The 16,287-nt window shown below is 48.2% G+C and overlaps 1 protein-coding gene across 1 annotated transcript in view; it reads right to left on the reverse strand.

Annotated features, from left to right (window-relative positions):
• The window catches only part of LOC123234419 (solute carrier family 22 member 15-like), an 85,174-nt gene that overhangs the window by 4,305 nt on the left and 64,582 nt on the right, over positions 1 to 16,287 (reverse strand). The window contains exon 9 of the mRNA XM_044660321.1: positions 10,430 to 10,538. Within this exon, the coding sequence (XP_044516256.1) occupies positions 10,430 to 10,538 (109 nt within the window). The remainder of the gene's footprint in view (positions 1 to 10,429; positions 10,539 to 16,287) is intronic.

A 16,287-nucleotide genomic window follows, 5' to 3' on the forward strand; every position in this document is an offset into this window, starting at 1 on the left:
CACATTCCTGGTGAATGAATGAATGAATTTGGTGAAACACCAAAGTTTGGGCGACATCCCAAACCCATTAAGAGTGGAATGATGCTCCAAGTCCATCCGGTTCACTTCAACCCGACGGGCAAGGCATGCATTAAGTGCCTTCTGGGTTCCAAACATTGGGCTAGACACCAGGATACAGAGAAAAACAAAAAAATGAACCTTCTCTGATGTGGAGGAGCTTCCTGAAAGAACCAGGCACACACCCAGAGAGGCAAACACGAATATCTCCAAAGTAGGTACAAAGTCATTTTGGAGGGCAACAAGGCAGAGATACCAGCTGAGGGAGATCAGAAAAGACCTTGGGGAGGAAGTGACCCAGGAGATGGGGGATGCTGACACAGAAGCTTCCCAGAAACGGTCCTTGAGCATCACTGCCCAAGACATAACACTGGGCTGGATGGGCCCCAAGTCTGGTTTTTGTCAGTGTCTTGTTTATTTCTTTAGCCAGGATTTTCCCCCTAAGAGCCGGGAGGGGCAATAGGAGTATTCTGTGCTTCTGCAAAGGCCCCTATTACAGCAGAAGTTACCCCAAAACCAAAATATCAACATATCCAACAACCAAAAGTCCAATGGAAAGAGATCAAAATCTGGGCCTTTCCATGTTTATCTCAGGACTGAACTTCAGAAATGTCAAGGACTGAAAATCAATTTCACTGCAAAGCGGCAGATGGACACGAGATGGCGCCGAGGTTTTGTCGTCTCATTGGAAGCTGCTCTCCAGGCCAAGGTCATGGGCTCATAGAATTCAGGGCTTGGGAAGTCTAAGGCAAGTGCTTCCCGAATTTAGGGGTCTCAACACCCCTTTACACTATAAAAAATGATTAAGGACCTCTTCCGAGTGGTTATGTTTATGCGGGTCAGCGAGGCTGATATTTACCACATTGGAAATGCAAACTTCTCAGTCGTCTTATGAAAATAATTTTGACTTTGAAAGCTGCTGTTCTTGTTCAGTTCTTCTCATTTTACAGATGAGGATAATGTGAGCCTCCCACGGGAAATGACATGTCCCGAATCACTGCCTCTAAGTGGAAGAGCCAGGAATTGAACCCAGAGCCTCAGGAAAGTAATGTGATACAATGGACTTGGGTTTCAATACCATCTCTGGGATCTCTGGCAAGCAACTTCACCTCTCAAGCCTAGTGTCCCCAGCACTTGTAAAATGAAGGGGTTGGTTTCTGAAGAAGTACTTGCTGGCTTTAGAACTATAATCCTGTGTCTTTAGATTTGGATTTGGAAAAATGATTTAAAAATGCTTTTATCCAAAAAGTTAAGGAATCCGATTGCAAATAGAAAACTATTTGGGGTTAAATTCTAAAAGGTTCATTCCCCTGCCTGAGATCACACCTGTAATAAGGAGCAGTCTATTTGAACAGTCTTGGGACTAAAGCCAATGCTTTGTTCCCCCAGCTAGGCTGTTCCAGGTCAGGGTGTGTAGAGCTGTAGGGAGGAGCAGGGACTGGAGGAATCTAGGGCAAGCAAACCAGAACCAGGGGAGCTGGAGCCTGAAGGCAATCAGCTAATGCTAGGACAATAGGCAGAGTGTTATCTCTTATTCCATCTTCTAGCTGCTGGGAAAAGCTGACATCTGGGAGGTTCTGAGAGTTCAGCCAGACCTGAGCCACTACTTGTCTCCTGGAGTTTCAGTGTCTTCAGCTGAATTCTCAGCTGCGGGAATTCAAGGCAATGAGGGTCATGGCCGGCTATTCCGGGGAGTTGTCTCCTGACAGCACTGAGATGCAGTTTAAAATGGAGGATGAGAGCTATAGTCGAAGCAGAGGAGGGTGGTTGTGAAAACTGGAGGGGATGACGAGGGTTAGGAAGGACACTGATGGACTGCAGAACCCTAGAAGGCAAGCAGGATGGCCTGGATCCCATCTAGGGCCTTACAGGCTTCTGCAGATGCAGTGGGGCTTGCATGGATGCCCAGGGCAAGAGGGGGAATATGCCTGTTTCCATAATTGGGCATCTGCTTACAGATAACAGCAGGCTAGGACTTATATTAGTTGGAATTCTACTAGCTGAAGAGAAGGGCCCACCCTCCTCAGTGGAGGGTTGAATTTCCCAGGCACGTTGGATGTGGTTGTCCTTGATTGTGTTTTTCAATTTTACTGAGCTACTTGGGAGCGAGGTGATAACGCCATCCATCAAATAATAAAAATATGCCCTCGCAGATAACAGCCCTTTCTCCTGAATGTACATCTTTCCCCAACTGTAGATAATTTCTATAAAAAATATGAATAGGGCCAAAGAACCTTGAGGGAGGGTTCAGTCAGGGAGAGGAGAGCTCCCACTGTCATGGATGACAAAGGACGACTTGGGCTGTGGTAAACCAGCTTTTTATTTCCATTCCCAGAAAGCCTTCTGAGAAGCAATAGTCAGAGAGAAGAGCTTGGGGATTCCAGGAAATAGCAGAGGGCCTTGGGGATTGTGGGTGCCCTCCCTATAGAACCCCCGTTCTCACCTAACCCGGCTGTCTCCCCTGTGTTGTAAACTATTACTCGTACCTGTTCCCCCAGCTTAGACGGGGCTCCCAGCTGTTGCCATGAGCTCTTAATTGTCTTCCTGGGCCCCACCTCTGCTCTCAAGAATCTGTCAGGACAATCTCCTGATCTTGGCATTTGGTGGAGGCTGGGTAAACCAGCCCTTGGGTGTGGAGTATGGTGTGGGGGAGGAAGACAGATGGAAAGAGCAAGGCGTAATGAGAGTCTAAGATGAGAGAGAAGTCGAGGGAGTTTAGTTGAGGTTGGGGGGTGCAACTGGGGGCAGAGCCTTGGAAGCTTGTGGGCACCTGTGTGCATTTCCAGAGGGCTGGGTTTGGCTTTTCACTAAACCTTGAATTAAGGAGGATGAGTAAAAGGAGAACTATTGGCCAGCAAAGAGAAGGGGACTCAGCCTGCGCGGTGAGCAAATAATGAGGGTACACCAGGTTCTATAATCCTCTTCATTGAGCAATCCCAGCATCTGGGGCCAATGATGATGAAAGAACCTGGACAGATGTCCTACTGGAGCGACACAGTTCTAAGCCCAAAGGAGCCACCTCCCACCCCCCACCTCCCATGGAGAGGATACCTCAATGGGGAAAGGAAAAGGGCCAAGCCAACCTGGAGCTTGGGAAATGATTGAGGAAAGCATGTATGGGGGAAGGAGAACCAGGATCCCAAAGCTAGAAGGAAACTTGGAGATCCTCTACTCAAGGGGATCTTCACTTTCCTGGTGTGTGTCCTGGACCCCTCGGACAGTCTAGTGAAACCTAGGGGCCTCTTCTCAGAAACATGATGTTCAAATACACTGATATGTTACAATACGGTTATCGATTTAAAAAATAAATAAATAAGATCATGAATCCCAGGCTAAGAACCCCTGCTCTGGTCCAACTCCCCATTTAACAGATAAGGAAATTGAGGCCCAAAGAGGAAAAATGACAAGGTCAGGATTCAGAGCCAAGTCCCGTGACTGTGGATCCAAAATTCTCTCCCCTGCACCACTTTGCTTCTTTTAGTAGGAAACTGTCGGCAGAGACGTTTCCAGCAAGAGTTCTGGGTAAATCGTTTTTCTTAAGGCTGGGATCCCATCCAAAGTAGATCAGAATGGCCTCCATGTGTGCCAATCCTCCATCCTTCCTCCCAGGCCAGCAGGGAGGTGCTGTCCATTCTGAAGGGTCAAACCTTCACCATAAACGGTCAGAGAGGCCCCCAGTGCCCCGCCAGAATGGAACAATACTGGAGGCCCCGAGAGGAGGCCAGAAGAGCAGCTGCCCAAGGGGATCTCCAGGGGGTGGCTATCTCTACTATTCAGGAAGAGGACACAGGGGCTCCCGATTCAGTGCTGGGGGGGGCCTGAGAGTCAGCCAGAGCCTCGGCATGGAATCTAAGCATCTCAGGTCTGGAGGGGACCCCGAGGGCCACCCTGCCTCTGCTGGCACTCCCCTGGGTGACACGTCTGCTGCGGGGGAAAGAAGGCCTGCTTGGGAGAAGCTTTATCCTTCCTGAAGCTTCAGGTGGCTTTTTTGCTCCCCTCATTTTGAACAATCCCTGCATTGTTGTGTAGTGTCAGGTCGAGAGTGCATAGGCTAAAGGATCTGGGTTCAAAATCACTTAGCACCCATAGGATCTTGGGCCTCAGTTTTCCCATCTGTAAAAGGAAATGGTTAGACTAACTGGCCTCGAAGAGCCTTTCCAGCAAGGAGCACTCTACATGGCAGCCTTTCAATGCCTAGAAATCGCTGGCATGTTTCCTCTAGGACGGGGGCGCCTGAAGGGGGTGGCCTGGCCTCCACCAGTAATGAACTCCCCAGGATTAAGGTCAAAATTCATTTCAAATGGGCGTTGTAGGAGGCAGCTAGATGGCTGGGTGGAGGGAGAGGCAGGGCTGGAACTGGTCCTGGGTTCAAATCTCGCCTGGGACATTAGCTATGGGTCCCTCTTCTGCCTCGGAGCCATCACAAAGCTCTGCTTCTAAGGGGGGGGAGGTGAGAGTTCTGTTTGTTTTGTGCCCTGGAAGACGCTCCCCTCCCTGCCCCAGCAGAGCCCTTCGGGGGGCCGCTTGCCGGTGGGAGCCAGCCGTGCCCTCGCTCAGAGTCTTGGCTTCCCCGCCGCCGGGTGGTGTCTGAGTGAGGGCTGAGCTTCTGCCGGCCGAGCCGCGGGTGCCCCCCAGAGCCAGGGGCCGAGGCTGCCCCGGAACTGGACAAGAGGATCCTGGCCTCCCGGACCCCCAGGCTGGGGCGGGAGCTGGGCCGGAGCCGGGCCCCGAGTGAACCCTCGCCTACTTGGAGAGCACCGAAATGGGGCGATCCCGGCAGAGGCAGAGGCCAGGAATGCGGTGGAACAAGACACCGTCCCGAGCCAGGCAGACACGGCCAGGAGAGGGCCAGAGGCGGCGTCACCGATGGGAGCCAGACCAGAAATTCCCCAGGAAGTCAGAGGCGGGGCGGCGGGAGCCACCGTCTGGGTCTGGGACTCGAGAAGGAAAGCCCGACCGAGAGAGCCAGCAGAGACCCTTGACCCCTCCCCCGCCCCGAGAATCCCCGGCGCCCCCAGCTGCGCCCCTCCCCCGCCATCTCCCCGAGCAATCAAGCAGGTCAACAGTCATGCCTGGAAGGCGCCCCTTCCACAACCCATTGCCCAAGTTTCTGGCTCCTTCTTCAGAGCCCGGCTCAGGTCCTACCCTCTTCCCCCCAGCCTTCCTCGCTCCTCCCAGCACCCCGGAATTCTGTGGGCCCCCTCCGTCGCCCTCCTGGCCTTCTGCCGCATCACACTCATCCGCAGACGCGTCTCCAAGTAGCGCTGGACCGTGATCACCCGGAGACTGGCCTGTTTCCCATCGCTCTACCCCAGGCGCAGAAGGTGCTGGATGGCTAGCAAAGAAGGAGGCCACAGTCTAGAGCCGGAAGGGCCATTAGAAGCCATTGAGGCCAACCTCCGCCTCTTGTGGATGAGGAAACGGAGACTCAGAGACACGAAGGAACTTGCCCAGTTGGGGTCACACAAGTAGTAAATAGCCAAGGTGGGACTTGAACCCAGGGCTTCCAGCACACAGCCCTACCTACAACGTCGGGGACCTCAGGTCCAAGGCCAGCCTCTGACACGAGATTCTATATTCAAATCAATAAGAAGAGAAGCCATTCCCCAGCAATCAATGGTCAAAGGATTCGATAGGGCACTTTTCAGAAAAAGAAATCCCAGCTGTCGATAGCCATATTTTTTTTTTAAAACAAATGCCTAATCAGGAAGGAAGGAAGGAAGGAAGGAAGGAAGGAAGGAAGGAAGGAAGGAAGGAAGGAGTCAGTGCCCCCAGGACAACATTTACAGCCATAGAGGACAAGGTAAGAACTGCATGGGCAAAAGGAGTTTCCAGGAACCCCCCTAGTGATAAAGGCAGAGGCCCCCCCAAAATGTCTGTGGAATTGATTTGAAGAATTTGCTCAGATTATGTCGTTCCGCCTGTGTTTGAAAGAAGCAGAAGTGCTTCATTACTCGGGAAAAAGGGTTGGTGTGAAATGTAAGTCATGACTGTAAGTCATGACAGTAAGTCGTGACTCTATTTCTTCGCTAAATGGTTGCTGGGACAGAAGAGGGAAGGGAATGGACCCTGAACGTGAAGTCAGAAGATTAACAAGCTCGCCAAATCGAGGAGGGACAGGAGGGCCCTGATTGACATATAACAGCATTCTGGATGGCTCCCATGGGTTAGGGAGCCAGATCTGGAGTCAGGAGGTCCTGGGTTCAAATCTGGCCTGAGCCACTTCCTAGCAGTGTGACTCTGGGCAGGTCACGACTCCCACGGCTGAGCCCTCGTCTCTCTTGGGCCTTGGAACTGAGATTTAGTATTGATTCTAAGAGAGAAGGTGAGGGTTTAAAAAAAAAAAATGCCCAAAGCAGTACTCTTTGGGAGGTCAAAGATGCCCATTGCGGGCCAATAATTGGGGGGAAACAACAGCTCTGCATAGATGAATGGAATGGAATGTTATGGATCATACAGTGAGAGAACGAGGGGTTCAGAGAAAGCTGGGGAAGATTTGTATGGTTTGATACAGAGTGAAATAAATAGAACCAAAAGGGCAATGGAAAAAAATGGCCACCAAGTCAAGGGAAGCCAAACTGAGCAAAGGAATAAAAACCCATAACGATCATGAAATACAGCCCCCTCCTCTTCAGCAAGAGGTGGGGAGCCACCGGAGCAGAATGTGGGATACATCCTCAGACATGACCCCCAGATGGAGTCTTTTTGCTTTGCCGTTTTCCTTGTTATCAGGAAGGATCCAGTTGAGGTTGGAAGTGGGGTCCCAAAGTGACTGTGATGTAAAAACAAGCTTCTGCCTTAGTAGCAACTCTTAAGACAAAAGAGCGGTAAGGGCTAGTCGATGGGGATGAATTGTCTGAGGCCAAATTTGAACCCAGGACCTCCCATCTCTAGACCTGGCTCTCTGTCCACTGAGCCACCCAGCTGCTCCCCAGTTATCAATCTTTTAAGGTTCATGGACCCCAGATCTGCAGGGGAGGAAGAACATTAAATCCCCCTATTTCCCATCCAAAAAACTGCATCCTGGAAACTAGAGCCCTTTTCTTCTCGGGGTTGGCTCTTGGCATGAAGCTCCTCCATCCTGAATGACAGTCACGGCTTATTACATAAAGACATTTGTCCTACATGACTGGGCAGGGGGTGGAGACTAGAATGGGGATCTCGAGGCGCTCTGGCATCCCTCCTGCTTTCTGAATACCTGTTTCCTCTGCTAATGGGGCTCTCACACACTCACTTCCCCATGCCCTGTGGTTTATTTGAATGGAGTCCATTGTTTCATGGGATAATCTTTGAGGGAGAAGCCTGTGCAGGACACCCAGCCTCCTGTTCCCAGGGCTGAGAGCACGAGTCCCCGAGGCCCTCTCCACCAGCCGCTCACCTCCACGGCCTCTCCTCTTACAACCCCACCCCCAGGCAGGTGACGCAGAGACCCAACGATGGTCATCTTTGTCCAGAGAAGGAAACTCGAGCCAAGTGGCTGGCCCCTGGTCACTGGCGAGGGAAGTGCTGAAGCAGAGTCTCAGCTGTGAGGCTAAGGTTCCTTCTGCCATCCTTGCTGCCTCTCCCACTGGCCCTCTGCCACCCCCTCCCATCCTTCCCTGCCACCTGTCATCCCTGAATGGGAGCCACCGGAGGCTGGAGCCAACAGAAGGGGGCAGGGTGGGAGGGAGACAGGCTGGGGAAGGAAACACTTCTTAGTCCTTAGAACCATTGACAATGCAAGGGGCTGCCTGGCGAAGGAGTGGGTGCCCTCTCCTGGGAAATCTAGAAGCAGGAGGTGGAGGGCCACGTAATGGGCAGGATGTGGATCTCTAGAGAGTCACATTAAACCGGCAGACATGGCGAGGGCATTCATTCAACACCTGCTCTTTGCCAATAAAGTCCGACTTTTAACAACAGCAGAGTTCACGTCCAACTTCAAGACACTGTGGTTACACGATAGCATCGTGCCTGTTATGCCAGAAAACAAGATAAATTGGCCTGTAATATCTGGGGTTGGGAGGAGGTGGGGAGACTGGGATACAGTGCAGAAGACATGGGTTCAAATCTAAGCCCTTACAAGGGAGCTCGGAGGGCATCTCATCCAACTCCTCATTTTACAGATGTGGAAACTGAGGCCAAGAGAGTTTAAGTGATTTGTCTAAGGTCACCCAGATAGGATGATAGGATCAAAGATCTTAGAAGAGAGCTCAGAGGGCATCTTATCCAATCCCTCATTTTACAGATGTGAAAACTGAGGCAAGGGAGTTTAAGTGATTTGTCTAAGGTCACCCAGATAGGATGATAGGATCAAAGATCTTGGAAGAGAGAGCTCAGGGGGCATCTTATCCAATCCCTCATTTTACAGATGTGGAAACTGAGGCCAATGGAGGTTGTGACTTTCCCTTGGTTATATAGCTACTGTTAGAAGTGGGATTTGAACCCTGATCTAATTGATCACCAAGCATCCAATAAGCTTCTACCACTGTGCCAGACAATGTCTCCTGTAAGAGGAGATGCAGGTCACTTGATGACTCATCCTCGGTTCCCTCATCTCTAAAATGGAGATCATCATATCTGCAGTGTCTGACTCATGGAGTGGTCATGAGGCTCAAATGTGTGTAAAGTGCTTTGCAAATCATCGAGCACCATATAAATGTTTGTGGGGGTTTAGGCACCTATTTGGCATGGTGGAGAGGGAGCATCGGGCTGACGGTCAGGAAGATCTGAGAACAAATCATCGTTGGACCAGGACTGTGTGACTCTGGGCAGGGAATAACCTCCGGGAGCCTCCTTATTGGTGATAATGGCGGGGCTGGACTCAATGGTCCCTTCAAGGTCTAAATCTATGATCCTTTGATTATTGTAATTATTAACACAATTAACCCAACTAATAGTTTCTTAGCCCTTAGAGCACTTAGCACAGTGCCTGGCACATAGTAGGGGCTATAGAAATGTTAGCTATTACAGTGATTTCTTTCATTGTCCAATTGGTTTTCTCCAGGATTCTTTCTCTCTAAAGGTGCAGGGATAAGGCCAACCCCTTCCTTAGCATTCTGAAATGATGCAGGGGAGGAGAAATCAAGTTGCTTTTATCCCAAATAAAACCTCTTTTGGCAAATATATTAAAGTGTCCTGGATGAAGGAGTTCCTTGTTTATAAAGTCTTATAACATTATTTCTTTCTTATGGTTCTCTGAGAAATACTCATTTTCTGTTTTTAGGAAGCAAAGGAGGAAATAAGCATTCATTTAGTGCCTACTATATGCCAGGAACTGTGCTATGTGTTTCACAAATATTATCCCATTTGATCCTCATGACAACCCCTGGGAGATAGGTGCTCCTATTATCATTTCCATTTTACAGATGAGGAAACTGAGGCAGAGAGAGGTGAAGTGATTTTTCTCAGGGTCATACAATTTAGTGTCAGACAAGTAAGAGGTATTATGACCCCCATTTTATAGCTGGGAAAACAGAGGCAGATAGCAATTAAGTAACTTGACCAGGGTCTAGTCACAACCAAGTAGAGAACTCAGGTCTTCTTGATTCCAGGCCCAGCATTCTATGTACTGGACCACCTCGCTCCCTCTAATTCTTAGGAGGCAATAAGGTTCTACATCTCACAGTCATACTATAATGTCAATTAAATATTAGCATGTCTAAATTTTTATTTTAATAACAAATTTCCACATAAAATATTAGTATTTTGGAAACAGATCATTAGGGGCAGCTAGGTGGTTCAGTAGGTTAAAAGCCAGGTCTAGAAATGGGAGATCCAGGGTTCAAATCTAGCCTTGGACACTTTCTAGCTCTCTGGCTCTAGGAAAGTCATTTAATAACCCCATGGCCTAGCCCTCACCACTCTTCTGCCTTGGAACCAGTACTAAGTACTGATTCTAAGACAGAAGGTAAGGGATGGACCCCAAAAAAGGGTCTTTACCAAAGAGGTCATCAAGGAAATTCATGAGTGGAAAAAAAAGATGGGCACGTCATGTGTCAAGGGAAAGGGATTCGCTCCGGGCAGTCTGTGTGATCCGGCAGCATCCACACGATGTCAGGAGACATCCCAGAAGGCTTCTAGCCCATTGGGTGGACCCCAGTGGTAAACTTACGGTAGACCATAATCAATGGTCCTGAAGTCCAGGCAGGTGAGAACAGGCCAGAGAGCTGCACTCTTGGGGGAACCTTCTACGTCAGCAAGATCCTACATCCAGGAGACTTACCGGGTACGCCAAGAAAACCATCAACTTCTCCAAGAGGAGAAGACCATGGACGATAGACGATACGCCACACTACTGACGATATGAATGGCGGCCAGTCTCTCCCGCTCAGTCATCACACGCCAAAATGACGTTGTGGTTTGAATACAGTCATAGAACAGGAAGCGGGACTACCTGATGACTGTCGGGTAGAGTTCTGAGGTGTAGATGTACACGATGTTGAAGGCGGCGCTTATCGCCAGTTTTCCACTCAAGGCCAACAGCGTGGGATTCCAAAACCAACCTATGGAAAGACGAAAGGAAGAGAGACTTCTGTCAGGCCTGAAGTGAGGCTGGGAAGCCTCGGCTGAGGCTTTCACTGGAGAACTAGACCAAGCTAAAGCTGTTGTTCTCAGAAGATTAAGCCCCCATAAGAGGTTGTCCGAGGCCAGCTCCAAAAGGCTCTCATGGCTCAGTTGTCAGTGAAAGCTTTATCCTCTTGGAAACGGGCAAAGGTTACAAAGCGGAGTCTGATTTACTGTTTGGTTGGTTTCTAGGCTTGGGAAAGTGGTTAAGAAAACATTAATAATACAGATTAAAATGGATCCCAAGTACACTTGCTGGTTGTTAAACATTCAACCACACAACCCTGCTCTCCATTAAAGGGCAGTGTATGTAGTGGTGAGAGTGCTAGACTTGGAGTCAGAAAAATTGGGGTTCAGATCCGGCCCCTGAAATTGGGAAGCGGGAGAGGTGGTGTGAAATCAAGGTGCTTTATAACCACATAAAACCTGTTTGGGTGAATCTATTTAGGTGTCCTGGAAGTAGTACTTCCTTGTTTATTTATACTCATTTGCTGGGTCACTGAGGCGAGACATTTCTCCATCATGTTTCTTCATCTGTAAAATGACCTAACACTTGGACAGTTAGGTGGATGGAGAGCCAGACCTGGAGATAGGAGGTCCTGGGTTCAAATCTGGCCTCAGACACTTCCTAGCTGTGTGACCCTGGGCAAGTCACTTAACCTCCATTGCCCAGCCCTTACTGCTATGCTGCCTTGGAACCGATACACAGTATTGATTCTAAGGTGGAAAGTAAGGGTTAAAAAAATGGCCTAACACTGGAAATAAGACTCAAATGAGATAATGTAGCATTTAGCATAGTGCCTGGCACCTAGGAGGGACTTAATAAATGTTTACTGACTGACCAGTCTAATATGCAATGTAGCCCAAGAAATTGTTATTGACTTTAGTTTATATCAAAATTGGCTTTATCAGGTACCCACATTTACGGACAATACCCTACACTTCTTATCAACCCAATCTCATTTGTAAAGCACTTTTCAAAAAAAAAAAAATTTAAGAACACTATCCACATTCAGAGGAAGAACTGTGGGAGTAGAAACACAGAAGAAAAACAATTGCTTGAACACATGGGTTGATGGGGATATTATTGGGGATGTAGACTCTAAATGATCAACGTAGTGCAACTATCAATAATATGGAAATAGATCTTGATCAATGATACATGTAAAACCCAGTAGAATTGCATGTCGGCTACAGGGGGGAGAGGGAGGTTGGGGGAAAAGGGAAAGAACATGAATCATGTAACCAGGAAAAAATATTCTAATTTAAAAAAAAATTTTAACCATTACTTTCTGTCTTAGAATCAATACTGTGAATTGGTTCCAAAGCAGAAGAGTGGTAAAGGCTAGGCAGTGGAGGTTCAGTGACTTGCCCAGGGAAGTGTCTGAGAACAGATTTGAACCTAGGACCTCCCGTCTCTGGGCTCGGCTCTCCAACCGCTGAACCACCCAGCTGCCCCCACAAATATTATTATTTGTATTGATTTGTAAAACTTAAAAAATATTGTCTCATTTGATCCTCATGACTCTGAGAGGTGGATGCTATTATTATTCCCCATTTTACAAATGAGGAAACTGAGGCAGAGAAACTTAGAAAGTTAAATGACTTTCTAAAAGCCACACAACTAGAATCTGAAACCAGATTTAAACCCAGGACTTCCTAATTGCAAATTCCATATTCTATCCACTATGTTGGTAGGAGTGTCTGCATCCTTGGCCTGAAGGATCAAAGAGCCTTTACTATTACCACTTGCCTTCTAGAGCTCTACCACCACTAACAGCTGACATCTCCTTAGCATCTTCAAGGCTACAAAGTTCTTTTCAACAGTGGGGTGATAGCTAACTTGGGAGATACTCAGTCTTTATTGTGATAGGATATCGCATCCTCCCCTTTTCTCAGTGTCTTTTAATGCATCCGTGTATCCATGGGTTCACTCATGCCACTATGCCCTCCAACTGGGCAAATTGTGATCCATCCCCTCGTCCTTGCCCTATGCCACTCTCCCCCCCCCCACTTTCCCACAGATCCAGCCTCAAAGTTCTGCCCCAAATGCTACCAGCCTCCTCCTAGGTCTTCTTCCATTTTATGGGTACGAGTGGCACATTCAGACTCCTGACCCACTCTCCCTTCTCTTGCCATATGACCAGTCCACATCTTTTTCCATTCAGACATTTCCTCCTTGATATCTCTTGTGATACTTCTCATCGTTGACAATATGGTGGATCCTGCCAATGCTCACCACGTATCTCTTTATCACTCTTTCTATTGGATTCCTTGGAGACCAGGTCATCCCCGAGACCAGCCATGTCTAAGAGACAGTGTTTTATACTTAGGGGAAAGCTTGGGATCATTAAAAGTTCCCCATGTGTTCTTCAATGAAATAATCCAGTCTACACTTATTCAGCTCTTGCTATGCCGACAGCCCTGTGGTTAGCGCTGTGGGCATAACGTTAGAATTATCTGACCTGGGGGCAGCTGGGTGGCTCAGTGGATTGAGAGCCAGGCCTAGAGACGGGAGGTCTTAGGTTCAAATCTGGCCTCAGACACTTCTCAGCTGTGTGACCCTGGGCAAGTCACTTGACCCCCATGGCCCACCCTTACAACTCTTCTGCCTAGGAGCCAATACACAGAAGTTAAGGGTTTAAATTTTTTTAAAAAAAAGAAAGAAAACAAATAAATAGAATTATCTGAACTCCTTTCAGCTCTCAATGAGCTTCCTAGCCCAATGGGGAAGGCAAGAATCAGACCCTTAGCATTGCTCAAGGGTTTCCTTTCCACAGCATCCTAGGCTGGAAGGGACAATGAGCTCATCCATTCTAACCCCTTCATGTCATTCATGAGAAAACTGAAGTTCAGAGAGGTAAGGTGATTTACCCAAGGTCACACAGATGATGCCTTTGAACCCAGGACCTCGGACTCCAAATTTAGCACTCTTTCCAGTCCTTTGGAATCTTGGAACATTCGTGGTTCCATTCCGTGGGAAGACGCCATTGGCAACGAGCTTGCAGGCTCTGACTCAGTAGGCAAGGTCCCAAAACTAGGATTCCATGAAGGGAGATCCCCTAACAACACTGATATTTCAAAGATTTATGAAAGTATGGCCCTTTCCCCCACTCATGCAGATAATAACCTGCCCCACAACTCCAGAGAGGATTTCAATGACTGGAAACATCCATTCCCTTGTGGAGAGCCTTCTTTGGCGGACGAGGATCTGGCATCGAATTTCATTGTGGTTTCATGATAGAGTGGACCTTGGGATGAGGAAACCCCCTCTCCCAATGCAAGGCAGCACTTTCTCTTCAACTTAGAGTCTTACAGACTCTGTGACTCATCCAGGGTCACACAGCCACAACATAGCGGTCAGAAGTCAAACCCAGGTTTTCTGGTTCTTGGGCATATGCCACATTTTTTTTTTTAAGACACTCTCCCCCTCCAATCGCCAAGACTTAGACCAGTGATTCCCAAAGTGGGCGCTACTGCCCCCTGTTGGGTGCTGCGGCGATCCACGAGGCGGTGATGGCCACACTTTTTTTGTATTACGTTCTATTCTGAGTTCAATCAATAGTTTCATCATTTCCAGGGGGCGCTAAGTCATATTTTTTCTGGAAAGGGGGCGGGAGGCCAAAAAAGTTTGGGAACCCCTGCCTCAGACTCTAAAAGTGGGAGAGTTTGCAAGTAGATGGGCTCTCCTCTGACCTTGAATCAGAGCAGCAAGGTTTCAGCCATGGACTTGTGAAGACGTCCGTCCATGTGTTTCAGTCTGGTTTGGGTTCGGTTTTTGTTTTTTTTTGTTTTTTTGTTTTTGGTTTTTTTTTTAAACCCTTAACTTCTGTGTATTGGTTCCTTGGTGGAAGAATGGTAAGGGTAGGCAATATGGGGGTCAAGTGACTTGCCCAGGGTCACACAGCTGGGAAGTGTCTGAGGCCGGTTTTGAACCTAGGACCTCCCGTCTCTAGGCCTTGCTCTCAATCCACTGAGCTACCCAGCTGCCCCAGGTTTTTGTTTTTTTAAGAGAGATCAGAGGAAGGAAGAAGCAAGAGAAAGGAAAGACTTTCCACAAGGTGCCATCTCCACGTAGGGTTCCCTTTCCAGTTTCTGGCTTCCTCACTCTGGCCCCAGGGCAAGGAGAAGAGAAGCAGCTGCTGCAGCCTCCAAAGGGGCTGAAGGTGCTTTGTTCCTTGGTCCGACCTGCTGCACTTACTAGAATTTACTGCCGGCCAAAAGCTCTGGGAAACTTCCCAAGGGAGATGAGAGGGAGACAGATAAGGAGGAAGGGTGGGGATCAGCAGCTGGGCAAGGGTAAATGAGCGAGTGTTGATTCATTCTCCTCTCCTTCTGTCTCGGGCCATGGCAAGGAGCCAGGGGCTGCTCGCTCCATATTTCATTGAAACCCTCGTCTGCCCTAGCAAATAAATATTGAATGGGTGAAGGACAAACCACATTCTACTTTGTACAGACCCTGTTTCCTAAGGGAAGCCTTTTCTCCTGCTGTGAAAAGAACTGATGTCCTTAGATCTCCCAGAAGCCCAGGCCCTGGTACGAAGCAGAGGCTTGGTGAGAGTGGGAGGAAGCCTTGGGGGTGGAGAGGAGGAATGAAGAAAATATTTTTCCTGATTGTTTTTTAAGACTGAGAGGAGATGTGAGGAGAAAGTACAGGGGCAAATACTCTATAAAATGAAAATGATTGCGAATGCATTTCCTTTATTAATTAAACACGGTTGACCATGGAAGATGCTCCAAGCAGCCCCTCTGAACTCTGGAGGGGTTCATCCCATTCACCAGATATTCATGAAGCCCAGTCCCTATGTCAAATGCTGCTCCTGACCAGCTTAGAGTCTAACATGCCAACTGGAAAAGACAAAATATATGTGCATTTTCTGTGTGACCTTGGGCAAGTCCCTTAACCCCCATTGCCCAGCCCTGACCACTCTTCTGCCTTGGGACCAATACATAGTACTAATTCTAAGATAGAAGGTAAAGGTTTAAAATCTATACATCCATCATTAGAGAGAGGGAGAGCTAGTGATTAAGGGAAGAAGGAAAGACCTTGGGTACGAGGTGTCATGGAAGCCGTGTTCAAACCAAGTCGTCTCCAAGAGAGTATCTGAATGGACAAGAGAGCCTCATTGAATCAAAGCCTGCTCTGTCGCTTATGGGTCCCATGAAAACATGGCACCAAGAGATGAGCTTCATGAGTGTTGCTAGAAACCCTGAATGTAATAACAATACTCTATGTAATAACAATAATTTATGTAATATGTAATAACAATAATGTATAATCATAGATGGCGCAGTGGATAGAGTGGAAGCCTCAAGTCAGGAAAACTCATTTTCCTGAGTTCAAGTCCAGCCTCAGACACTAGCTGTGTAACCCCGGGCAAGTCATCTAACGCTGTTGGCCTCAGTTTCCTCATCTGTAAAATGGCTAGAGAAGGGAACGACAAACCGCTCTACCATCTTTGCCAAGAAAACCTCAAATGGGAGAATGTCTCCATGACAACAACAATGATGACAAACTTAGATGCTGCCCACTATGTAATGGGCTCCGTGCTAAACACATCATTAGATCCTCTTGACCCTAGGAGGTAGGTGTTTCTATTATCCCCACTAGCCTTGCCCAAGACCACAAAGCGACTAAATGTCTGGGGCTCCATTTGAACTCACGTCTCCCTGACTCCAGACCCAGTA

This window comes from Gracilinanus agilis, chromosome 2 (assembly GCF_016433145.1).
Source record: "Gracilinanus agilis isolate LMUSP501 chromosome 2, AgileGrace, whole genome shotgun sequence".
Taxonomy (NCBI): domain Eukaryota; kingdom Metazoa; phylum Chordata; class Mammalia; order Didelphimorphia; family Didelphidae; genus Gracilinanus; species Gracilinanus agilis.